At 39.3% G+C, this 27,690-nt stretch overlaps 1 protein-coding gene across 1 annotated transcript in view; it reads right to left on the bottom strand.

Annotated features, from left to right (window-relative positions):
- Positions 1 to 4,261: 4,261 nt before the first annotated feature.
- Positions 4,262 to 27,690, bottom strand: part of LOC139176065 (transmembrane protein 45A-like) — a 90,228-nt gene continuing 66,799 nt past the window's right edge. The window contains exons 5-6 of the mRNA XM_070777351.1: positions 22,638 to 22,783; positions 4,262 to 4,663 (exon numbers count right to left, since the gene is read on the bottom strand). Coding sequence (XP_070633452.1) covers positions 4,570 to 4,663; positions 22,638 to 22,783 — 240 coding nt within the window. The 3' untranslated portion in view covers positions 4,262 to 4,569. The remainder of the gene's footprint in view (positions 4,664 to 22,637; positions 22,784 to 27,690) is intronic.

Here is a 27,690-nt window from a genome sequence, read left to right as displayed (position 1 = left end):
GGGGAAGCCTCCTTCCATGTGCTGTGCAAGACTGGGAGACAGCCTATGTGGAGGGTCTGATGTAGTGACTGTAAATAACAGGATTCATTCCTAACTGTCATTCATTCATAAAGTGCTTTTAGGGTCACTGTCAAGAATCCTGTCCTGTTCAGTATCTGGGCCCAAAATCTCGACAAGCAGACTAGATGTCCCTGGCATTGTCTGTTGTAAACAAATCATCTCCTTACCAGTAAGTTACTTACTCCAGCTAAGTACAGAAATGTTTAAGAGCATCAGAATCAACAAATGTTGATATTTGTGCCTTAAAGAATTGTACATGTATAGTATTTTAAGTATTTATATCCTACAAATAATTTTATCTACACAGATTAGTCTTGTAAGTTCAGTTTATAAGTGTGCGATTGACCAACAAATTTATGCTTGTGAGTTGCAGTTGCAATCTCACTGTTTATACAGTATTGGAATATTTAAGAAAGTTTAAATAATACCACATTTAAAAGTTTAATAAATTAAGCTTTTAATAATAACAACTTGAGAAGATCTGTTGATTAATTAAAGTACTCAAGAATCTGAAAAAATATTTAATTCATAAACACAGTGAGGAAATCTAAAGGGCAATCTTATTATCTAAGTTTAAAATTGTGCCCCAAATACTAAAGTTTCCTTAAAATTGAATGCTTAAATTTTCCAGACTTAAAAATAGAATAATACTATTCACATATTGAACTTAAATTTATAAGAATGGCTTATATTTTTCATTTTTACTTGTATGAATCAGAAACCCAAACACTGTATTTTCTGCACAGCTCTTGAAGCACCTCTCCAAGCTTAAAGCAAACATCTCCTTTTATTGCTATTATTTAGGGGAAATTCTTATCTATTATTTCATGCATGTCCTCTATTCTTTCAATCTTCTCCATCTGGAATTCAGATTAGGAGAATATAGAATTTCTGGATCTGTTGGGGGCCAGAGTGAGGTACTCCGCCCATGGCAAAGGTCATGAGGAAGGAGGCTCGACATACGCAAAGGCGGGATCGAGCCTCAGGAGTCCCCCTGGAAATCCTTGAGCGTCTACCCCCATAACCAGAGCCTGCCTACTTTACTACTTTGTGCTCTTTCCTACATCTTTGACTTTACAGGGGGCTGTCCCCCACCACCTCTTTCGGAGAAGGAGTTAACCTAGAGCTCCAGTCAATAAAAACTCTTGGGTGTGACAAGAGTGTTTTAACCTACAAACTCCTCTGAAGGTTCTCTAGCCTGCCTGACAGGCTCCTCCGGCCACATGTGATTGCTCACAGCCTCCCAACCGTGAGAGGCACAAGATGCTTTAAACCCTCTAAAAACAGGTTCTTTAGAGAAGTTAGAAAACTATAAGTATAGTGGGCTAATTAGAAATTGTGTTGGTGAAGGGTTTTTCATTTGTTGAGCCAATGTTTGTTGCTAAGTCTCCATATCCCCTGCCCTTACACACATTAATGAATATATAGAAGGAATAAGTATTAACCTTTGATATTAATCACGTTAGACCTTAGGCTAAGTAAATTCTTTCCTTAACTAAAACCCACTACACCCTCACCCTGTAGGAATGTAACTTTATTTGGGTGGCGTCTGTTTTGAGAATAATCAGCCCTGGAGAAATAAGTGTCCTGATTGACTGACCACTGTCACAAGGAGAGGGTCGTAAATTGTCAGCAGGCCCCCCTGGCCAGAAGATGATGTAACACCCCTAAGACCTCTGTATACATTTGTGTGAAGCACCTGACTTTAATAAAAGTCAGGACTGCTGTCCCCATGTGACTTTTGTATAACATCTCAGTGTATAAAAACAGACTCTGGAAAATAAAGAATTGGGATCAGTTTCTCGAAATACTGGTCTCCCCATGTCGCTCTCTCTCTCACTCTGGCTGAGTCTCCATCTGGAGCGCGGAACCCACCATGCTTACTAATTATGCCTGGGCTTCTAAGATCCGACCGGGGAGGCCTCAGTGTCTCCTCTCCTTCGGGAGAACGGAAGGACGCCTGCGGCCTACGTAAGTGGTGCAAACTTCTTGTCTTGAAGTTTTATTGGTCTCCCGCGTAAACCAAGCTACTCAGCCTCTTTTCTCCACTGAATTTTCCTACTGAGCTATCCTTATTCTATTACTCTTTATATCTTTAATTAATATCTAATTGAAGCTATTGTATCCTGATCCTCGCCTATGCTGTCTCTCCTTCGAATACCCTGGATCAGCCGGGGCTGGTCCTCGGCATGGATCTATTCTCCATGTATACAAATGTTTCTTTCATGCTTTGTAATCTATTCATTCCTTGCATTTGGGATACCTTGTCATTTCTCAGCTTTTATTTTCACTGCTCCTGTAGTTCTCAGTAACTCTTGCATCACCTTCTTAATCCACATCCAAGATACAATCACTACAACCTTGAGTAATGAGCCCTGTAGTGACATGATGAGGAGGACACCATGCTGGTCATAACCTGATCTCCCAGTTCAACAGTGAACTGGCAGTTGGTGCCATGCGAGGCTGCAGTTTCCTAAGCAACGGTGGTAAGAGATCACAGAATTCACTGAGGAGGTATTAGAGACCACAGAAATAGCTGAGGAGGTATTACCATATCCATAGCCATGTTGATATTGTTCTGAGTTATTTAAAGAATCTCTTTCCCTTGGTTATGGCATATCAAGCATGGGTTAACTCTGAAGAGGCTTGATAAAAGCTCAGGACTTGAGACTTGTTTTTGGAAAAGTTGAGATAAAATACAAACAAAAGTACGGGAGGATGCTCTTCCTCTACTCCTTTCTTGATGAAGGTTCCATAAAGTTATATTAATTATATTTAGTTTATTGCTCATTTCATGGACTACAGGCAGATAACCCCAAACTATGGACTTAGACCTGAACAGGAAGTTTCTCCTCTGAGAACTCACTGGGTTGCATCTCACTTGTGTTCTCTCTGTGAAGAAACTGCAGGAATAGACATTTCTGCTATCTTGTAAAGACTGCTAGTATATTTACACTTACAGCTTTCAAAACTCCAGACTTAATCTCATTCATGCTAATTATCATAGAGTTCCTACTCAGGCCTAGGTACCAGCAATGCCATTTTGACATAACTGCAGTTGACAGCTCACTTGTTTGAAATACAAATTGCCAAAAATCATAGAAACTTGCCCTAAGATATAGTATACATATGGGGGCAGAATGCCATGGTCACCTGGGGACCACAGCATGTGGGCATTTCATATGCCAGAAATGTACTAGGGTCTATTGCATTGTTCAAGATAAACCTTTAGGCCCCCTCATCAGCTCTTTTCAACCATTACATAAAAAAAGAAATGGGTCCAGTCCTTTGGCCTAAAGAATCCACTCACATCCCTCTTCACTGTCATGTGAAAATACCAGACTGGGGCAGCTTTCTGGATTAGTCAGTGCTTCTGGAACACCAGGGAGCTTCTGGTTTAAATTGAGTGCATGTCACCTCCAGCTACTCACTTTTTTTCTGGTTGCTGTTTAATCACTAAATTGTGTCCAACTCTTTTGTGACCCCATGGACTAGCCCCCCAGGCTCCTCTACCTGCTAGACTGCCTCTTTTCCTTCATATTCAGGTCAGCCATCCATGGACTCATGCAGTGCTCCTTATCTTTCCTGTCACAGCAGAGACTGGCCTTTCTGACTAATCTGTACTAAATTAGCTTCAATTTTGTCTCAGAGATTCTAGATTCATAAAATATGACAGCCAGAAATTGATCCATTTGATTGAATTCCCTACCTTCACAGAGAAGACATGGTCACTGTTTAAACCCTAGAGGCTAGTGATGGTAAAGCCAGAATGAGAAAGAATTTCAGACTCTCCTTTGGGAGTTACTTAGTCCACCAGTGAAAAAGGGCTCTGATTGTTTACCCATGTATTCCATAAAAGGCTTCTGTTTTAACCCCTCAGTTATTCTAGCAGGGTAGATGGCATGGTGGCCATACTAAGCCATGTGATGATTTTTTCCTCTACAGATAATATTCAAACTCTCCTTTCCTAGATTTTCATGGCTTTTTCACCACGTACCCTTCTGTAACCATGGATCATGCCTTTTATCTTCTTTGAGAGAGTGCACCACAGGATGACTTCCAGCTTGCTCTTCCCAGGAGAGAACACAGGTGCTACAGAAAGAGATGTCTCGCGAAAAGGAATTTCAGTGTCACACAGGTTCTATCTTCATGATATAAAGGTGGGGTGCAGCTGAATAACAAAAATATCTGAGGTGTTTGAACCAAGATCCACGGATTTGTTTATTTCCCACCGTAGCAAGGCAGTAAACAAGTGAAATCCCATCTATGAGTTACAAATGATAGTAAGCCCAGGAACCTTGAGCATATATATCTATAAGGCAAACAAAACAAGTATTTTTCAGAATGTGGGCATCATGCTTTAACTAATCTAGAGAGAGCCACCTCAAGCCCCCAATATCATGACACCAAGAATCATTCTCAATCAGCTGTTCTCCAAACAAAAGATAAAAAGGCAAAAATAATAGAAAAAGAAAAATTTCATCTAGAAAGACTGGATGCCCATCAAAGTCACATCTCTTCTTCTGAATCTTGTTCTCGTTCAGCATTTTTCAGCAGTTCAACTTCTGAAGGGCAGAACCTCGTAAATCGAGATTTAACCAACCTGAGGAGAATGAAAGTCATCTTACATTATTCCATTTAAAATTAAAACCCCAAACTATCTGTATCTATAGTACAACAAACTCCAAATTATCTGTGCAAATGGAAGAGGCACCCTCAAAAAGAAAATCACTTTTATTTGTCTTTGGAGCTACCTGTGAACATTTTGTGGATTAAAGCAGTCTATAAGCAAACAGACACAATAAACCTCTAATATGTAACATAATTGTTTGCATCATATTCAAAATTCATAACTTTAACCATTTCTAAGACAAACAAAAGAATCTCTGGACTGTAGTAGGTCCTGAAGAAACTGAGCTCAGCTGAGTATTACAAAAAGGAGCCCTGTCCTGAGAAGGAAGCCCATGAAGCCATCGCCTTCCCCAGGTTGAGCCCCATGTCAAGTCTGGGCTGTACTGCAGCCCTTACTGTGTCTTCAGAGAGCTGCTTCTGTGCTGGCCCCAGGCTGTTCTGTTGAATGTGATGGTCCCTGATGCACTAAGAAGTTGAAAGAAGTGACCTCTATTCTTGTAACTGTTTTCATAGATTAAGAAAATGTGTAGGTGCTGGGGGGAAATTTCAGAATTGAAAGATGCCAAGTTTCTTGGTAGCAGAAACTCAGCAGGCTCTCAACTTTTCTGATGTAATCAGAACTACATAAAACTTTTCCTGTGCAGGATTATTTGTGAAGAAATGGTGCGTGACTATGTCAATAAAATATTGTTAACTTCCAGAAGTACATAAGGATACGCAAACAAACTGATAAACCAAATCCAAAATCATTATTGTTTTATGAAAAACGTCACCAGCCTATCTGTAACTTTACACTTGTTTTCTGTCTTTTTCTCCCAAAGAAGGTCTGGCCCATCCCTCTCAATACACCAGGCTTTTACTTGTGCTCTGGATCTCACTAGAGTATGAGTTTCCTAAGAGCAGAGGCTTCATCTTATTTACTGCTCTAACTCTTGTCAGAGTCTAGAACAATTCATAATAATTGTTCTATGGTTCATAGAATAACTGTTCACTGGTTCGTAATAGTGGTTCACTATGTATGTGATGATTCAGTGGACTGTGGAGCGGTCCTACAGAAGTTCATATCACTCATCTACCCAGAGGTAATTCTTCAGTCATTTCCAACTCAACATTAATTTCTCCAACACACAACAATTGAGTGGTATCAGTAACATCTACGGACTCATCAGAAGCCAAGAAAAACTACTCAAAATCTTTTGCCTTGATAATTAGTTGACCATTGACCTGGTTCCCAATGTTCTCAACTCTTCAAGGCACTGTTTTCATGAAAAGCTAATAGTTTTAACTAAGGTTAAAACTAGGACACTGTATCATTTCATTTTTTTTAAACCCACATGGTTATCTCCACATTGCAAAACCTGAGTAGGTGCTAAATGAAAGGGATTAATTAGTACATTCATTAGATTCATTCTTGATGACTCTTCTGGAAATTGAAACAAAGAACTAGCTATTTAGTGTAAGTTGCCTACATGTGAAACTTCAAGTCGCACACTTTCAAATATGTGAATGTGCATGCCAGCCCCTATATGCCAGCTGTTGTACTATAGTACTGTACTTTTCAAGGTACTGTATTGTGAGGTTAAAAATACTTCTTTATTTTTGTGTTTGTTTTTTATGTATATATTACTTGTGTGAGAAGTATTATAAACCTATTACAGTACTGCTGCTGCTAAGTCACTTCAGTCGTGTCCGACTCTGTGCGACCCCATAGACAGCAGCCCACCAAGCTTCCCCGTCCCTGGGATTCTCCAGGCAAGAACACTGGAGTGGGTTGCCATTTCCTTCTCCAATGCATGAAAGTGAAAAGTGAAAGTGAAGCCACTTGCACTTACAAACAAATTGGACTTATGAACAGGCTCTCAGAACGGAACTCATTTGTCTGTAGGAAATTTGCTGTAGAAATTGTTTACACGGTTAACAGTGTTAACACAGTGACTACTCCTGTTCCAGATTCCTCCTCTCTGAGTTGTATCTGCTGTTGTTAGACGCCATCAAGCTGAGGCATATTCAGGCTCTGTCCACACCCTGAAGCCCTTGGTATTGGCACACACAGAAATGGCTACTAGGGAGAGATTGAGGGATGGAATAATAAGCAGGAAGTACAAATAATTGCTAAATCCTGGAATGGTGCAAGTTCAGGACACTAAGTTCAGGGTGTGTCTGGGCTTTTGCTCCCACATGTTCTCTTCTGCTCTTAATATAAGAGCAGAGCTGAGACTCTGGGTATACTTCCAGAGTTGAAGTGGAAATCAAACTTCCAAAAATCAAACTACCATCTACCATGAATTTGGTCATTTCTATTTTGTTCTTCAAAATGGCTCACAAGAATCATTTGTTTGGAAAACCAACCTGAAAATGGGTAATATTTCTTTGTCCATCCAAAGGGGCTTTTGAAGTACTTCTGTATCACAGTGATGTTTATGTAAGTTTATATGTGAAATATAGTAAAACACACAATAAGATTTCCCAACAGATAGGGGTCTCCTATGAGCTGTCATGAGAACAACAGGCATGGGACTAGATGAAGCAATCTTTAAACCATTATTCGGGAAAGCTGCAAAGCACAGCTTCATTCTTCAGAGATTTGGGGGGCAGCAGTTCCATAACCCAGTTTTGTTTCCATGGTGATCTTTGTGCTTTGTCAAATAAATTCAGATAGAATGTCCTTAAAACCTATCACCTGTGACTGAGTTTTAATCCACTTCACAGTCAAACCCAGGTGTACATATTTTCAAAGCTCTTCATGACTACAGGATTGAATTGAATTATCCTACATATAACCATGCTAAAAGTCAATATTCAATCTTCGTGATATTGTTTAATCTACTGCTTAATATTATATTAAAATATATCAGAATACAAGCTCTTGGCCTTATATTTCATAAGCAGTATGAGAGTAAAACTTAAAAGCATATAAAACATTCCCAAACAACTGAACCCTGTTTGAGAAGTTCTGAAGCAGAGCTGTTAAAATAGAAAATAAGTGTTTTTGAGAGTATGCCAAGATCAGTGAGAGATATGAAAAAGATCTTTTCCTCCAGGTAGCACAATCTAGTTAGCAGATAAGCCTAACATGAGCTAATAGTAAATATCACAAGATAGATCACAACTGTTAAAATGTGTGATCAAGACTAAAGTACTGTAAACTCATGCAAGGAGATAAGCAAAGACAAGAACAATCACATAAGTTTTCATAGAAGAGATGAGCATTTGATTGGATATGCCGGGAAGAGACAACATGTAGTCAAGAAGTCCAGGGTGCCGGGGAAGGAGAGGCAGTTGCAAAAGTAAACATGAACTTTCTGGTTTCTAGAAAACTATACGTGGGTAAGCGGCTCATTAGGGGTCTGAGGTTTTTAAAACAGAAAGAAGCAATAGTCTTCTTTTGGCTCTAGAACTGACATGGAATAGAGAGGCTTCTTGAATGCCGGCTTTATTCTTGGAGGCTGTCCAAACCCTAAGGAGATGAGGCCCAAAGTCAGCCTAAAACAATAGAGGAAGAAATCAAGTTTCACTCAGTGGCAGAGTGAACCTTAACCATCAGTGCATACACATGCTTTGGGGGAACTGAATAGGACTAATAGAAATCATTCCATAAGAAGGTAGAATTTCAAGCAGGCATAGCACTTAGACCTCTAGAAGAAGGTAACTACAAATCAAAGCCTACTAGAGACATCTGGGAGCTAGACAAGGAAAAGGCCTTTTTACCCAGAGACACAGCACCAAATCTCTTTAGCAGTAAAACCCACAGAAGCACAGAGAAGTAGAGGTAGCTGGGGAAACATCTAGAGAGGACTAGAAAGCTAGTTTGGGCAGAGGCTGAGACCCCATTGGGCCTCGAATCAACTACTGAATCTAGGGAATCTAGAGAACATGCTAGACGTGTACTATCCAAAATGATAGTCACTATGTATGTATGAAAGCTAAAATTCATTAAAATTAATGTAGTACTGGGTTGGGAAGATCCTCTGGACAAGGAAATGTCAAACCACTCCAGTATTCTTGCCTGGGAAATCCCATGGACAGAGGAGCCCTGCGAGCCACAGGACATGGGGTTGCAAAAGAGTCAGATATGACTTGGCAACTGAATAGCAACAACAATAACAAGGCACATGTCAAGTGTGCAATAATCACACATAGATCATGGCTACATGGTGGAGACTACAGATATAGAACACTTCAATCAATGCTAAAGTCTGAAGATTTAGAGCCTGCATGATTAACAGTTGGAATCAGCCAAGCCAACTGTGGTTTGGCATTAGCTACCATGCTAATGGAAATAAGGAACCATGCTCATTCCATTCTATTCCTACTCATCCTTCAAGTTGCAGCTTAATTCTCAATTGTGAGGAGACCTCCTGTGTGTTCCAATAGTGCTTTATTCTTACACTATTTCCATTCATCGTACTATATTTAAACTGTCTTTCTTTCTCCATAAGGTCCATCAGTTTAGTTCAGTTCAGTTCAGTTCAGTTCAGTTGCTCAGTCGTGTCTGACTCTTTGTGACCCCATGAATCGCAGCACGCCAGGCCTCCCTGTCCATCACCAACTCCCGGAGTTCACTCAGACTCACGTCCATCAAGTCAGTGATGCCATCCAGCCATCTCATCATCTGTCGTCCCCTTCTCCTCCTGCCCTCAATCCCTCCCAGCATCAGAGTCTTTTCCAATGAGTCAACTCTTCGCATGAGGCGGCCAAAGTACTGGAGTTTCAGCTTTAGCATCATTCCTTCCAAAGAAATCCCAGGGCTGATCTCCTTCAGAATGGGACTAGTTGGATCTCCTGGCAGTCCAAGGGACTCTCAAGAGTCTTCTCCAACACCACAGTTCAAAAGCATCAATTCTTCAGTGCTCAGCTTTCTTCACAGTCCAACTCTCACATCCATACATGACCACTGGAAAAACCATAGCCTTGACTAGACGGACCTTTGTTGGCAAAGTAATGTCTCTGCTTTTCAAGATCAGTCATAACTTTTCTTCCAAGGAGTAAGCATCTTTTAATTTCATGGCTGCAGTCACCATCTGCAGTGATTTTGGATACCTTATACAATTTTTGATACAGAAGAAGAAGGAGAACAAGAACAAAAGGAATAATAAAAACAACAAGGGAGGGTGGGGGAGGTGGTTCAAGAGAGCAGCCTAGGAAGGTCCTGAATTCACCGTCTCCCATGGACACAGCAAATCTACAGCTACATAAGGAACAATTTCCTATGGAAATAGAAAAAGACCTGAAAACTAACCAAACAGCTCCTCTACAATAAAGGACAAAAGGTCCACAATGAGATGGGTAAAAGAGGCAGAGATGTGGTCCCACCAAAGACCCCACCTCCAGGTTGGAGACCCACAGTCAAAGAGATCTCACAGATACAGAGCTTCTTCCTGAGGAGCAAGGATTTGTGCCCTATATCAGGCACCCGAACCCTTTGGACTTGCATTGATGAGATGAGCCCCCAAAACATCTGGCTTTGAAGATCAACAGTGCTGATGTCCAGAAGAACCAAAGGGCTGTAAGGAATGGAGATTCCACTCTTAATGGGCTTGCATGCAGACTCACCCACCTGGCCATACAGCACAAAAACCACAGTTTGAAGAGTCCAAACCATATGTGAATGGGATTCATTTGCTAATCTTAAAGCATCTGCCAGCAAGGAAGAAATCTGTTAGGATTCTCTCCCAGGAATGGAAGCACTGGCAGGTTCCATTTTCACTTTCTTCCCCCTCTACTTTGCTAGTGCCAGCACGAGTGGCAACCATTTTTGTACTCTAATTCTAACTTGCTAGCACCAGTGTTAGATCAGAGGAGAAATTAAAAACCACCTGGAGACAAGTGGAAAATGGAAATACAACATACTAAAATCTATGCAATGCAACAAAAGCAGTTGTAAGATGGAAGTTTATAGCAATAGTCCTACCTTGAGAAATAAGAAAAATTTCAAATAAACAACCTCACTTTTACACCAAAGGGAACTGGAAAAAGAAGAGCCAACAAAGCCCAAAATTACTATAAGGAAGGAAATAGTAAAGATCAGAGTAGAAATAAATGAAATAGAAAGTGAAAAGACAATAGAAGAGATCAGTGAAACAAACAGCTGATTATTTGAAAAAATTTAAACAAAATTGCTGAAAATATTCCCAGCCAGGCTTCAGCAGTACATGAACCGTGAACTTCCAGATGTTCAAGCTGGTTTTAGAAAAGGCAGAGGAACCAGAGATCAAATTACCAACATCTGCTGGATCATGGAAAAAGCAAGAGAGTTCCAGAAAAACATCTATTTCTGCTTTATTGACTATGCCAAAGCCGTTGACTGTGTGGATCACAATAAACTGTGGAAAATTCTGAAAGAGATGGGAATACCAGACCTCCTGACCTGCCTCTTGAGAAACATGTATGCAGGTCAGGAAGCAACAGTTAGAACTGGACATAGAACAACAGACTGGTTCCAAACAGGAAAAGGAGTATGTCAAGGCTGTATATTGTCACCCTGCTTATTTAACTTATATGCAGAATACATCATGAGAAATGCTGGGCTGGAAGAAGCACAAGCTGGAATCAAGATTGCTGGGAGAAATATCAATAACCTCAGATATGCAGATGACACCACCCTTATGGCAGAAAGTGAAGAGAACTAAAAAGCCTCTTGATGAGAGTGAAAGAGGAGAGTGAAAAGTTGGCTTAAAGCTCAACATTCAGAAAACGAAGATCATGGCAGGAAGGCCAGGGGTCTCCAAATAGAGGAAATAGCCTGCAAGTGTCAGACATTTTTATCTCTCTTAAGCGGCAGGAGGAAACAAACTAGCAATATTTTTTCCTTCTCTATACAAATTTAAAGGGAGGTTTTTCTTAAAATATTGTGTTGCCATAATGACACCCGGCTTCACCTGAAGTTAGCTATTCTCGAGTCTAGAGATAACCAATGCCTTTTTCTTATGGAAATGTTTGTCTTAAGCTATGCTAATGTACTATGCCTTTACCCCAAACTGTCTCCAAGTCGGTTCCGCCTCTTGGCCCAGAACCTACTTGACAAACCAGTATGGATATTGTTCCCCTAATCTATGTAAATGAAACTATTTGTATGGTGGTCTGCCCTTCTTCAAGATTCAAGTTAATCATTTTATGGCCCAGGATAAACCATTTGGTGCCAAGATTATCCCAAAATGCATCTTATGGGTGAGGGGCCTGGTGCCATTCTGAATTTTAAGACATTCCTTTCTTTCATTAACAGACTGCTAGTGACTATATAACATCCAGCTAAAGACTAGCAGGGGGGTACTCTTTCTGCCCCCTTCTGATGCCTATGTCAGAAGCTTTCTCTATCTCCTTTATACTTCAATAAAACTTTATTACACAAAAGCTCTGAGCGATCAAGCCTCGTCTCTGGCCCCGGATTGAATTCTTCTCCTCCGGGGGCCAAGAATCCTGGTGTGTTCGCGTGATTCAACAACAACCTTTCAGTCCCATCACTTCATGGGAAATATGTGGGGAAACAGTGGAAACAGTGTCAGACTTTATTTTTCTGGGCTCCAAAATCACTGCAGATGGTGACTGCAGCCATGAAATTAAAAGACGCTTACTCCTTGGAAGAAAAGTTATGACCAACCTAGATAGCATATTCAAAAACAGAGACATTACTTTGCCAACAAAGGTCCTTCTAGTCAAGGCTATGGTTTTTCCAGTGGTCATGTATGGATGTGAGAGTTGGACTGTGAAGAAAGCTGAGCACTGAAGAATTGATGCTTTTGAACTGTGGTGTTGGAGAAGACTCTTGAGAGTCCCTTGGACTGCAAGGAGATCCAACCAGTCCATTCTGAAGGAGATCAGCCCTGGGATTTCTTTGGAAGGAATGATGCTGAAGCTGAAAGTCCAGTACTTTGCCTACCTCATGCAAAGAGTTGATTCCTTGGAAAAGACTCTGATGCTGGGAGGGATTTGGAGCAGGAGGAGAAGGGGACGACAGATGATGAGATGGCTGGATGGCATCACTGACTCGATGGACATGAGTCTGAATGAACTCCGGGAGTTGGTGATGGACAGGGAGGCCTGGCGTGCTGCAATTCATGGGGTCGCAAAGAGTCGGACAAGACTGAGTGACTGAACTGAACTGAACTGACTGAAACAAAATTGACAAACCTTTAGCTAGACTCACTAAGGAAAAAAGAAAATGAAATGCTAGTCATTTAGTCATGTCTGACTCTTCATGAGCCCATGGACTGTAGCCTGCCAGGTTCCTGTGATCATGGGATTCCCCATGGACTGTAGCCTGCCAGGTTCCTGTGATCATGGGATTCTCCAGGTAAGAATACTGAAGTGGGGTGCCATTTCCTTCTCCAGGGGATTTTCCGGACCCAGGGATCAAACCTAGGTCTACCACATTGCAGGCAGATTCTTTACCATCTGAGCTACCAGGGAAGGAATGAAAGAGAGAAGGCTCAAAGAAAATCAGAAATAAAAAAAGGAGAAACCAACATTACCCTCACACTAAAATCAGACAAAGATATCACATACAAAAAAGAAAATTACAGGCCAATATCACTGATAAAAATAGGTGTAAAACTTTCAACACTATAAGTAAACTGAATTAAAGGCTATATTAAAAGGATCGTATACCCTGATCAAGTGGGATTTATTCCAGGGATGTAAGAATAGTTCAACATCTACAAATTAATCAATGTAACATATCACATTAACAAAAAGAAGGATTAAAGTCATATGATTATCTCAACAGATGTATAAAAACATTTGACAAAATTCAACATCATTTATGATAAAAACTTTCAACAAGTGAATATAAAAAGATGTATCTTAACATAATAAAGACCATATAGGACATGCTCACGGGTAACACCATACTCAGTGATGAAGTCATGAAATTTTATTCCTTAAAATCAGGGCCAAGACAATAAGGTTCACTCTTACTACTTTCAGTCAAAATAGAGTTTAAGTCCTAGCCATAGCATTTAGGCAAGAAAAAAAGGCATCCAAATTGTAAAGGAAGAGGTAAAACTGTTACTATTTGCAGAGGACATGACACTCAGTATAGAAAACCCTAAAGACTCCACCAAAAAACTGTTAGAATTAATAAATAATTTTAGTAAAGCTGCATGGTACAAAATCAATATGCAAACATGTTGCATTTTATACAGTAACAAGGAACTATTAGAAAGAGATATTAAGAAAACAGTCCCATTTACAATGGCATCAAAAAGAATAAAATACCTATGAACAAATTTAACCAAGGAAATGAAAGACCCAAGGCAATGGCGCCCCACTCCAGTACTCTTGCCTGGAAAATCCCATGGACAGAGGAGCCTGGTGGTCTGCAGTCCATGGGGTCGCTAAGAGTCAGGCACGACTGAGCGACTTCACTTTCACCTTTCACTTTCATGCATTGGAGAAGGAAATGGAAACCCACTCCAGTGTTCTTGCCTGGAGAATCCCAGGGACGGGGGACCCTGGTGGGCTGCTGTCTACGGGGTCGCACAGAGTCAGACACAACTGACACGACTTAGCAGCAGCATATGCTAAAAACTATAAAACATTGATAAAAATAATTGAAGAAGACATAAGTAAATGGAATGATATTCCATGCTTATGGACTGGAAAAATTAATATCATTAAAATATCTACATTACCCAAATTGATCTACAGATTCAATGCAATCCCTATCAAATTATGAATGGCATTTTTCACAGAAATAGAACAAACAATCCCAAAGTTTGTATGGAATCACAAAAGATCCTGAATAGTCAAAAAGAGGTTGTTCTTCTTAAAAAAGAAGAACAAAGCTGGGGGGGGGGGGCGCTCATACTTTCTAATTTCAGACTATACAACAAAGCTATAAAATCAAAACAGTATGATATTGGCATAAAAACAAACCCATAGATCAATGACACAAAATAAAGAACTAAACTCATAAATACATTGTCAATTAATTTATGATAAAGGAGGCAAGAATATAAAACGAGAAAAGGCCAGTCTTTTTGTTGTGCTAGGTAAACTGTATAGCCACGTGCAAAATAATGAAACTTGGACACTCTTATACTATACATAGAAACTAACTCAAAATGGGTTAAAGTCTTGAATGTAGGACTAAAACCATAAACTTCCTAGAGGAAAATATAAGTGGTAAGTTCCTTGATATTGCTCTTGTTAATATTTTCTGCATCTGACTCCAAAGGAAATGGCAACAAAAGAAAAACTAAACAAATGGAACTACATCAAATAGAAAGCTTCTGCACAGTGAAGGAAACCATCAACAAAATAAAAAGGAAACACTGAATGGAAGAAGATATTCCTAAATGTTATCTGATAAAAGGTTATATCCAAAATACATAAAGAAATCAAACAACCCCATAACAACAATGAAAATTCAATTTAAAAATAGGCAGACAGTCAGAATGGCTGCGATCCAAAAGTCTACAAGTAATAAATGCTGGAGACAATGTGGAGAAAAGGGAACCCTCTTACACTGTTGGTGGGGATGCAAACTAGTATAGCCACTATGGAGAACAGTGTGGAGATTCCTTAAAAAACTGGAAATAGAACTGCCTTATGACCCAGCAATCCCACTGCTGGGCATACACACTGAGGAAACCAGAAGGGAAAGAGACACGTGTACCCCAATGTTCATCGCAGCACTGTTTATAATAGCCAGGACATGGAAGCAACCTAGATGTCCATCAGCAGATGAATGGATAAGAAAGCTGTGGTACATATACACAATGGAGTATTACTCAGCCATTAAAAAGAATACATTTGAATCAGTTCTAATGAGGTGGATGAAACTGGAGCCTATTATACAGAGTGAAGTAAGCCAGAAAGAAAAACACCAATACAGTATACTAACGCATATATATGGAATTTAGAAAGATGGTAACAATAACCCTGTATACGAGACAGCAAAAGAGACACTGATGTATAGAACAGTCTTTTGGACTCTGTGGGAGAGGGAGAGGGTGGGATGATTTGGGAGAATGGCATTGAAATATGTATAATAGCATATATGAAATGAGTTGCCAGTCCAGGTTCAATGCACGATACTGGATGCTTGGGGCTGGTGCACTGGGATGACCCAGAGGGATAGTATGGGGAGGGAGGAGGGAGGAGGGTTCAGGATGGGGAACACATGTATACCTGTGGTGGATTCATTTTGATATTTGGCAAAACTAATACAATTATGTAAAGTTTAAAAATAAAATAAAAATTAAACCATCAAAATAAATAAATAAAAATAAAAATAGGCAGAGAATCTGAATAGACATTATTCCAAAGAAAACCTACAGACAACTAAAAGGCATACCTGCAGAACAGCTGTTATCAAAAGGACAAGATATAACAAGTATTGGCCAGAATATAGAGAAAAGAGAACTCTGATGTACTATTTGGTATAAATGTAAATTTGTATAGCCACTATGGAAAACAGCATAAAGTGTCCTAAAAAAATTAAAAACAGAAGTACCATACAATCCAGCAAATCCACTTCTGGGTATTTATCTGAAGAAAATGAAAACACTAATTGAAAAAGGCACCTCTAGGTTCACTGTACCATATTTATAATATAATAACCAAAATATTTGGGCTTCCCCAATGGCTTAGTGGTAAAGAATCTGCCTGCAGGGCAGAAGATGTAGGAGAGGTGAGTTTGATACCTGGATCAGGAATATCCCCTGAAGAAGGAAATGGCAACCCATTCCAGTATTTTTACCTGGAGAATCCCATGGACAGAGAAGCCAGCGGGCTATAGGGTCGCACGGACTCAGACACAACTGAACACACACACACAAAACCAGGATATGGAAACAAATGTCTATCAATTGATGAATGGATAAAGGAGATGTTTTATATATGTGTTTATATAAGATAAATATTTTATACTTATATGTATATAATAGAATATTACCCAACCATAAAAAAGAATGAAATGGACCTTGAGGTATTATGCTAAACACAATACAACAGATAGAGAAAGACAAATACCAAATGATTTCACTTATCTGTGAGATCTAAAAAACAAAGGAACAAACAAAAGAAGGAACAGATTCACGGTTGCCAGAGTTGGGGGAGGTAGGCAAAAATGGATGAAGGGGATCAAAAGATACAAACTTCCAGTTATAAAATAAGTAAGTCTTATAGTTTGGGGAATACAGGTCTTTGGTCTCCTTAGGTAGGTTTATTCCAAGATATTTTATTCTTCTAATGGGGTTGTTATTCTTGTTATTACCAAGTTATTATTCTTGGTAAATGGGGTTGTTTCTTGAATTTTCTTTTGGATCTTTCATTGTTAGTGTATAGATAAGAACAGACTTCTATGTATTAACTCTGTAACCTGCAAATTTACCAAATTCATAATGAGCTCTAGTAGTTTTCTTTCGGTGTTTTTAGGATTTTCTAAAACATTTTCTACATGTATAGGATCATGTCATTTGCAAACAGTGACATGAATTTAACTTCTTTCTCATTTGAATTTCATGTATTTCTTTCTCTTCCCTGATTGCTGTAGCTAGGACTTCCAAAACTAAGTCAAATAGAAGTGGTGAGAGTGGACATCTTTGTCTTGTTCCTGATCTTAGAGGAAATGCGTTTAGCTTTTCACCAATAAATATGATTGTTAGTTATAGTTTGTCATATATGGGGTTTATTATGTTGAGGTATTGTCCCTCTATGCCCACTTCTGGAGTTTTTATCATAAATGGGTGTTGAATTTTGTCTAAAGCTTTTTCTGCATCTATTGAGATAATCATATCACCTCACACCAGTCAGAATTGCTATCATCAAAAAATCCACAAACAACAAACGCTTGAGAGGGTGTTGAGAGAAGGTAACCCTCCTACACTGTTGATGAGAATGTAAATTGCAGCCACTATGGAGAACAGTATGGAGATTCCTTGCTGCTACTGCTGCTAAGTCGCTTCAGTTGTGTCTGACCCTGTGCGACCCCATAGACGGCAGCCCACTAGGCTCTTCTGTCCCTGGGATTCTCCAGGCAAGAGCACTGGAGTGGGTTGCCATTTCCTTCTCCAATGCATGAAAGTGAAAAGTGAAAGTGAAGTCGCTCAGTCATGTCTGACTCTTCGCGACCCCATGGACTGCAGCCCACCAGGCTCCTCCGTCCATGGGATTTTCCAGGCAAGAGTACTGGAGTGGGGTGTCATTGCCTTCTCCTTAAGAAGCTAAAAATAGAGTTACCATATGATCCTGCAATCCCACTCCTGGGCATACAACCAGAGAAAAACATGATCCAAAAGGATACATGCACCCCAATGTTCACTGAAGCATTATTTACAGTAGACAAGATATGGAAGCAACCTAAATGTCCATCAAAGGGATGGAGCCAAAGCAAAAAGAATACCCAGCTGTGGATGTGACTGGTGATAGAAGCAAGGTCCAATGCTGTAAAGAGAAATATTGCATAGGAACCTGGAATGTCAGGTCCATGAATCAAGGCAAATTGGAAGTGGTCAAACAAGAGATGGCAAGAGTGAATGTCGACATTCTAGGAATCAGCGAACTGAAATGGACTAGAATGGGTGAATTTAACTCAGATGACCATTATATCTACTACTGTGGGCAGGAATCCCTCAGAAGAAATGGAGTGGCCATCATGGTCAACAAAAGAGTCTGAAATGCAGTACTTGGATGCAATCTCAAAAATGACAGAATGATCTCTGTTCATTTCCAAGGAAAACCATTCAATATCACAGTAATCCAAGCCTATGCCCCACCCAGTAATGCTGAAGAAGCTGAAGTTGAATGGTTCTATGAAGACCTACAAGATCTTTTAGAACTAACACCCCAAAAAGATGTCCTTTTCATTATAGGGGACTGGAATGCAAAGTAGGAAGTCAAGAAACACCTGGAGTAATAGGCAAATTTAGCCTTGGAATACAGAATGAAGCAGGGCAAAGACTAATAGAGTTTTGCCAAGAAAATTCCCTGGTCATAACAAACACCCTCTTCCAACAACACAAAAGAAGACTCTATACAAGGACATCACCAGATGGTCAACACCGAAATCAGATTGATTATATTCTTTGCAGCCAAAGATGGAGAAGCTCTACACAGTCAGCAAAAACAAGACCAGGAGCTGACTGTGGCTCAGACCATGAATTCCTTATTGCCAAATTCAGACTTAAATTGAAGAAAGTAGGGCAAACCACTAGACCATTTAGGTATGACCTAAATCAAATCACTTATGATTATACAGTGGAAGTGAGAAATAGATTTAAGGGCCTAGATCTGATAGACAGAGTGCCTGATGAACTATGGATGGAGGTTCGTGACATTGTACAGGAGACAGGGATCAAGACCATTCCCATAGAAAAGAAATGCAAAAAAGCAAAATGGCTGTCTGGGGAGGCCTTACAAATAACTGTGAAAAGAAGAGAAGTGAAAAGCAAAGGAGAAAAGGAAAGATATAAACATCTGAATGCAGAGTTCCAAAGAATAGCAAGAAGAGATAAGAAAGCCTTCTTCAGCCATCAATGCAAAGAAATAGAGGAAAACAACAGAATGGGAAAGACTAGGGATCTCTTCAAGAAAATCAGAGATACCAAAGGAATATTTCATGCAAAGATGAGCTCGATAAAGGACAGAAATGGTATGGACCTAACAGAAGCAGAAGATATTAAGAAGAGATGGCAAGAATACACAGAAGAACTGTACAAAAAGATCTTCACGACCCAGATAATCACGATAGTGTGATCACTGACCTAGAGCCAGACATCCTGGAATGTGAAGTCAAGTGGGCCTTGGAGAGCATCACTACAAACAAAGCTAGTGGAGGTAATGGAATTCCAGTTGAGCTATTCCAAATCCTGAAAGATGATGCTGTGAAAGTGCTTCACTCAATATGCCAGCAAATTTGGAAAACTCAGCAGTGGCCACAGGACTGGAAAAGGTCAGTTTTCATTCCAATCCCAAAGAAAGGCAATGCCAAAGAATGCTTAAACTACTGCACAATTGCACTCATCTCACACGCTAGTAAAGTAATGCTCAAAATTCTCCAAGCCAGGCTTCAGCAATATGTGAACCGTGAACTTCCTGATGTTCAAGCTGGTTTTAGAAAAGGCAGAGGAACCAGAGATCAAATTGCCAACATCTGCTGGATCATGGAAAAAGCAAGAGAGTTCCAGAAAAACATGTATTTCTGCTTTATTGACTATGCCAAAGCCTTTGACTGTGTGGATCACAATAAACTGTGGAAAATTCTGAAAGAGATGGGAATACCAGACCACCTGACCTGCCTCTTGAGAAACCTGTATGCAGGTCAGGAAGCAACAGTTAGAACTGGACATGGAACAACAGACTGGTTCCAAATAGGAAAAGGAGTATGTCAAGGCTGTATATTGTCACCCTGCTTATTTAACTTATATGCAGAGTACATCATGAGAAATGCTGGACTGGAAGAAACACAAGCTGGAATCAAGATTGCCGGGAGAAATGTCAATAACCTCAGATATGCAGATGACACCACCCTTATGGCAGAAAGTGAAGAGGAACTCAAAAGCCTCTTGATGAAAGTGAAAGAGGAGAGTGAAAAAGTTGGCTTAAAGCTCAACATTCAGAAAACGAAGATCATGGCATCCAGTCCCACCACTTCATGGGAAATAGATGGGCAAACAGTGGAAACAGTGTCAGACTTTATTTTTCTGGGCTCCAAAATCACTGCAGATGGTGACTGCAGCCATGAAATTAAAAGACGCTTACTCCTTGGAAGGAAAGTTATGACCAACCTAGATAGCATATTGAAAAGCAGAGACATTACTTTGCCAACAAAGGTCCATCTAGTCAAGGCTATGGTTTTTCCTGTGGTCATGTATGGATGTGAGAGTTGGACTGTGAAGAAGGCTGAGTGCCAAAGAATTGATGCTTTTGAACTGTGGTGTTGGAAAAGAGTCCCTTGGACTGCAAGGAGATCCAACCAGTCCATTCTGAAGGAGATCAGCCCTGGGATTTCTTTGGAAGTAATGATGCTGAAGCTGAAACTCTAGTACTTTGGCCACCTCATGCGAAGAGTTGACTCATGGAGAAGAGTCTGATGCTGGGAGGGATGGGGGGCAGAAGGAGAAGGGGACGACAGAGGATGAGCTGGGTGGATGGCATCACTGACTCAATGGACGTGAGTCTGAGTGAACTCCGGGAGTTGGTGATGGACAGGGAGGCCTGGCGTGCTGCGATTCATGGGGTCGCAAAGAGTCAGACACAACTGAGTGACTAATCTGATCTAAAGAATATGTGGTACATATATACACAACGGAGTATTACTCAGCCATTAAAAAGAATACTGCTATTTGCAGCAACATGGGTAGACCCAGAGATTGTCATACTTAGTAAAGTAAGTCAGACAGAGAAAGAAATATCATATCTTATTTATGAAACAGAAACAGACTTACAGACTTAGAGAAGGAACTTATAGTTACAGGGGAGAATAGTGGGGGGAGGGATATTTAGAGAGTTTGGAATTGATATGTACACACTGCTGCCTCTAAAATGGATAACCAAAGAGGACTGACTGTATAACATAAGGAACTCGGCTAAATATTCTGTAATAAAATAAATGTGAAAAGAATTTGAAAAAGAATAGATATATGTATATGTAGAACTGAATCACTATTCTGTACACTTTAATTAGCACAACACTGTTAATCAACTATACTATAATATAACATTAAAAATTTTTTTAAACAATAAAATAAGTCATGGGGATTTTGTATATAACACAGTGACTATAATCAAAAATATTCTATTGCAGATATGAAAGTTGGTTAAAAAAGTAAATCTTGAAAGTTCTCATCACAAGAAAAAAATTTTGCAACATTAATATGGTGACAGATGGTGTTAATATGGTGGCAGATGGTGTAACTATTAATAGACTGATTGTGGTGGTCATTTTGCAATGTATACAAAAGTTGAATCATTATGTTGTACAAAATGACACTAGTATAATGTTGTATGTCAATTGTGGTGGTTGTTGTTTAGTCTCTAGGTTGTATCTGACTCTTTGCAACCCCTTAGGCTATAGCCCGCCAGTCTCCTCTGTCCATGGGATTTCCCAGGCAAGAATACTGGAGTGGGTTGCCATTTCCTTCTCCAGGGAAAGTTCCCAACCCAGGAACCAAACCCCCATCTCTTGCATTGGCAGGCTAATTCTTTACCACCAAACCACCAGGGAAGCCCATGTCAATTGTACTTCAACTGAAAAAGAAATCTATCATAGGAACCAAAGCGGGGAAAAAAAAGAGCAAGGGTAAGAAGAATTTCTGTTGAGCTCTTATTATATTAAGGGCAGTTTAATGATATGATCTTATTTAGGTACCATCATTATCCCCATTTTGCAGACAACAAAACTGATATTTAATGTAGTTAAATCATTTACCCAAAGTCTTTTAGCTGACAAGAAGCAGAGCTGGAAACATGGGTTCTTAGCAATCTGTTACATTGCTCCTCACCCATCATGAAACACTGTATCAAAGTCCTTATAAAAACATGTAGCATTCAACTTCATCTTACTGTTACAAATATTACAGCAATTATCAAATTAATCAGATACTCAAAGTTAATGAGAGGCATACATGTTGGTCAAAAGTGCCACCACATTTGGGAAGTGACATAACTGATGTACACATGGGCAAATGGAGGGGGCTCACTGCAGGTATGTTGATGACCATTTGGGAAAGAAAACAGAATATACAAAGACATGAAGGCACAGAAGAACATATTGAAGGGTGATGCATAGGTTCAGAGTACAGCAGAGACACTCTTTAGCTATTCCAATCTTAAACCAGCATTTATTATTTTAATTGGAAATGTTTGTGTTTGTAGATAATGTGGAATGCTAAGGAATAAAATACCTCTTTGAACTTAAAGTTCAGACTGTCGAGTCTTGATGATCATATACCAAAAAAAAAAAAAAAAAATAGAATTTCTATGAACAATAATCACTAACTTACCGGGTGACAAAGGCATAAATTGCTCCAGTGATGATAATGGCTATTGCATAATGCCAGCAAAAGCATATGGTGAGAAACATAATGTTGTTATGATCCATTAAATCCCAAGGAGGGTTTCCGTTGATGGGATAAAGGACAAACGCCATCTGTAATTTAAAAGAAGAAGTGAACATTAAAGCATTACTGCCATATTCCCAAAGATGGTGCAATTCAAAATGCTTTGTTTCAAGATTAATGGTGACAGATAACTCCCATTATCTGAGATGCTACAGATAAGAAACTGCTATCTGTTTTACTAAGATAGACAATATCTACTAAATCATATTTTTGCAAAAATGTTTAGGATATTTACAGATCAATTTTCAAAATATGACTAGTAGTCATCTCTGTAGATTGGTAGACTTTCAGAGAATTTGGTAGGATTCTAAGTTGCTCGGTTTCACTCTATTATTTCAAAATCAGAGTTTTTTTTTTTTAAGTTTTTGAAATAAACAAAGCCCATGGGTAACATTATATTTATACTTAAAGTTTGTCTCCTAAGATCAGGAGCAAGACAGGGTGTTTGGTTTTACCATTTCTGTTCAACACTGTACTAGAAATTCTAGCCAGAGCAACTAGTCAAGAAAAATAGATAAAGGGCATCCACACTGCAAAGGCAGAAGTAAAACTATCTATATTCACAAATAAAATGATCGTATGTACAGAAAATTCTAAAGAATCCACAAAAAGCCTATTCGAGCTAATAAATGAATTTAGCAAACTTGCAGGATACAAAAGCAACACTCAAAACATGTAATGGACAATTCAAAAAAGTAAATTAGGGAAACAACTCCACTTATAAAAACACTGAAAAGAATAAAATATTTAGGAATAAATTTAATCAAGGAGGTTCAAGTCTTGTACCTTGCAAAACTATAAAATATTGTCAAAAGAGATCAAAGATCTAAATAAATGAAAGTATACCTCATGTTCATGAACTGGAGCATTTAATATTGTGAAGACAGCAATAGCACCCAAAGCGTGCCACAGATTCACTACCATCCCTATCAAAATCCCAATGGTCTTTTTTTTGCAGAAATGGAAATCTGATTCTAAAATTTATGTGGTATTGCAAGGGACCCTGAATAGCCCAAACAGCCTTGAAAAAGCAAAGCAAAGTTGTAAGTCTTACACTGAGTGATTTCAAAACTGATGACAAAAACTACAATAATGAAAACATTGTGGTACTAACATAATGGTAGACATACAGATCAATGAAATAAAATTGTGAGTCCAGAAATAAGACCATAAGCCTGAAATAAATTGGTTTTTGACAAGAGTGCCAAGGCCATTCAATGGGGAAGTTAAAGTCTCTTCAACAACCGGTGCTGGGACAAATGAATATATACATGCAAAAAAAAAAAAAAAAATTATTTACCCTTATTTTACATCATATATAAAAGTTAACTCAAAATGAGTCAAAAACCTAAATATGAGAACTAAAATCATAACTGCTAGAAGAAAACATAAGGAAAAAGTTTCATGTCCTGGGTTTTAGTGATGATTTCTTATACACGACACCAAGACACATTAAAATTAAGAATTTTTGTACATCAAAGGACAGTATCAAGAAAATAAAAAGAAAATCCTCTGCATAGGAGAAAATCCTTGCAAATCACGTATCTAATAAGGAATTGGTATCTAGTTCTAACTGTTGCTTCTTGACCTGCATACACATTTCTCAGGAGGCAGGTAAGGTGGTCTGGTATCCCCATCTGTTTAAAATTTTTCCACAACCAACCACAACAAACACAGTCAAAGGTTTTGGCACAGTCAATAAAGCAGAAGTAGATGATTTTCTGAAACTCTATTGCTTTTTCCATGATCCAATAGATGTTGGCAACTTGAACTCTGGTTCTTCTGCCTTTTCTAAATCCTGCTTGAACATCTGGAAGTTCACAGTTCATGTACTATTGAAGCCTGGCATGGAGAATTTTGAACATTCCTTTGCTAGTGTGTGAGATGAGTGCAACTGTGTGGTAGTTTGAACATTCTTTCACATTGCCTTTTTTTGTGATTGGAAAGAAAACTGACCTTTTCCAGCCCTGTGCCCACTGCTGAGTTTTCCAGATTTGCTGGCATACTGAGTGCGGCACTTTCACAGCATCATCTTTTAGGATCTGAAATAGCTCAACTGGAATTCTATCACCTCCACTAGCTTTGTTTCTGGTGATGCTTCCTAAGGTCCACTTGACTTCCCATTCCAGGATGTCTGGCTCTAGGTGAGTGATCACACCACTATGGTTATCTGGGTCATAAAGATCTTTTTTGTACAGTTCTTCTGTGTATTCTTGCCACCTCTTCTTAATCTCTTATGCTTCTGTTAAGTCCATACCATTTCTGTCCTTTATTGCGCTCATCTTGAAATGTTCCCTTGGTATCTCTAATTTTCTTGAAGAGATCTCTAGTCTTTCCCATTCTATTGTTTTCCTCTAATTCATTACACTGATCACTGAGGAAGACTTTCTTATGTCTCCTTGCTATTCTTTGGAACCCTGCATTCAAATGGGTATATCTTTCCTTTTCTCCTTTGCCTTTAGCTTCTCTTCTTTTCTCAGCTATTTCTAAGGCCTCCTCAGACAACCATTTTGCCTTTTTGCATTTCTTCTTGGGGATGGTCTTGATCACTGCCTCCTGTACAATGTCACGAGCCTCCATCCATAGTCCATCAGGCACTCTGTCTATCAGATCTAATCTTTTGAATCTATTTGTCACTTCCACTATAATCATAAGGGATTTGATTTCTGTCATACCTGAATGGTCTAGTGGTTTCCCCTACTTTCTTCAATTTAAGTCTGAATTTGGCAGTAAGGAGTTCGTGATCTAAGCCACAGTCAGCTCCCATCTTGTTTTTGCTGACTGTATAGAGCTTCTCTATTTGGTTGCAAAGAATATAATCAATCTGATTTTGGTATTGACCATCTGGCGATGTCCATGGGTAGAGCCCTATCTTGTGTTGTTGGAAGAGGGTGTTTGCTATGATCAGTGCATTCTTTTGGCAAAACTCTGTTAGCTTTTGCTCTGCTTCATTTTGTACTCCACGGTCAAATTTTCCTGTTACTCCAGGCAGCTCTTGACCTTCTACTTTTGCACTCTAGTCCCCCATAATGAAGAGGACATTTTGTATGGAGAAGTAGTGGGAGAAAAAAATTGTGAAAAGCAAATAACAATGTAATTTTATTAGCTTGAGATAGAGTTTGGGAAATAAACATTCAAAGCAACCAAACATGGAAGCATAATAAATTCACCTAAGTCCCTGAAACATTTTCATTTCAGAAGAATCCAGCACAGAGGGGACGAGGGACATGTACCATGGCTAAAGCTTCCTATCCTGCAAGTATGTTTGCTTGTATTGGTATCAAATATTCATTTTTCTCTAAGTCTCAAATGTCATTTAGTCTGACCACCCAGTAAAGAAAAATACTAGTCTAGACATAATGATGGATAGAAAGTTTTAAAAATAATCTCAAATTTATACCCTCAAAATTTAATCTCATATATCTTCTTTAGAAAAGCTCTTGGGGAAATATGAAAACATTATTACTCTGCCAAAAGGGACAACATTAAGCCAACCTATGCTCAGTTGCAAAAGTTCACAGCTTCTTCCCTCAGATATTTAATTAATTAATCATTAATTTTTAATGGAACACTAGTTTCATCAGTTCTGCTCTTAATTGTATTATTACTTTATTCAACTATCTTTGGGTTTCCCCCATTTATCTTAGTTTCTTTATTTGAATATTTAGCTCTTTAAGAAATTGGATTGCATAAACATGTGGATAATCTTCAGCCCAAAAGATGGCATACACTTTCTTCTCAAATATATATTTACTACCACTGACATTGGGCTGCATCCCGAAAAAGTCTTGACACATTTCAAAGGGAACACATACAAAGGAATTGAAAACAAATAATAAAAAGAATATTTTTGGAAATTGAAAAGAATGTTTCTGAATAACTCATAAATTAAAGAGGAAAGCACATAGAAAATGCAACATTCAAAATCACCCAAGGTGAAAGCTACCACATACAAAATCTCATGCTGCCTGCCAAGTCGCTTCAGTCATGTCCGACTCTGTGCGACCCCACGGACTGCAGCCTACCAGGCTTCTCCATCCATGGGATTCTCCAGGCAGTAACACTGGAGTGGGTTGCCATTTCCTTCTCCAATACATGAAAGTGGAAAGTGAAAGTGAAGTCACTCAGTCGTGTCTGACTCTTAGCGATGCCATGGACTGCAGCCTACCAGGCTCCTCCACCCGTGGGATTTCAGAGGCAACAGTACTGGAGTGGGGTGCCATTGCCTTCTTCCACAAAATCTCATAGGAAGTAGTTATACTAGTGTATAGGACGAATTCTACAGTCTTAGGAATATTTATATAAAAATAAGAAAAATTAAATATAAGTGAATATTCAACTCAAAAAAACTAAAAATAGAGGAGAAGAATATAGCCTCATGACATTAAAGAAAACTGAAAATTAGGAGAAACTGACAAATCCATAAATATAACATAAAATGATCAACTGGATGGAAAGCAATTAGAAATAGAAAATATTTAGAAACATTTAATTAAAAAGAGTCAAAGAGATCCCCCCAGAAGATGGCAGAGGAGTAGGACGGGGAGAACACTTTCTCCCCCACAAATTCATCAAAAGAACATTTAAACACTGAGTAAATTCCACAAAACAACTTCTGAATACCGGCAGAGGACATCAGGCACCCAGAAAAGCAACCCAAGTCTTCGAAAGGAGATTGCGAGCCCTATGGTAACTCCCCCAGCAGAGAAGCAGCGCAGATGCCTGCACACGCCACTAGCAAGCGGGGGCTGGGCTGGGCAGGGAGGCACGGCGCGGGCTGCATGGCTTAGAGTAAAGGTCTGGCCTGAATACCCTGAGCGCTATCTGAGTGAAATAATTTGGGCTAGCAAACCAGACTGTGGGATATCTACCACGCGAAAAGCCAGCCCTAACCTAAGACACTGCCAGGCCTGCACACGGAACAAAGGACTGAACA

The sequence above is a fragment of the Bos indicus genome, chromosome 1 (assembly GCF_029378745.1).
Source record: "Bos indicus isolate NIAB-ARS_2022 breed Sahiwal x Tharparkar chromosome 1, NIAB-ARS_B.indTharparkar_mat_pri_1.0, whole genome shotgun sequence".
NCBI lineage: Eukaryota > Metazoa > Chordata > Mammalia > Artiodactyla > Bovidae > Bos > Bos indicus.
The sequence above is the reverse complement of the archived record's forward strand: the minus strand, read 5'-3'. Positions and strand labels throughout refer to the sequence as shown.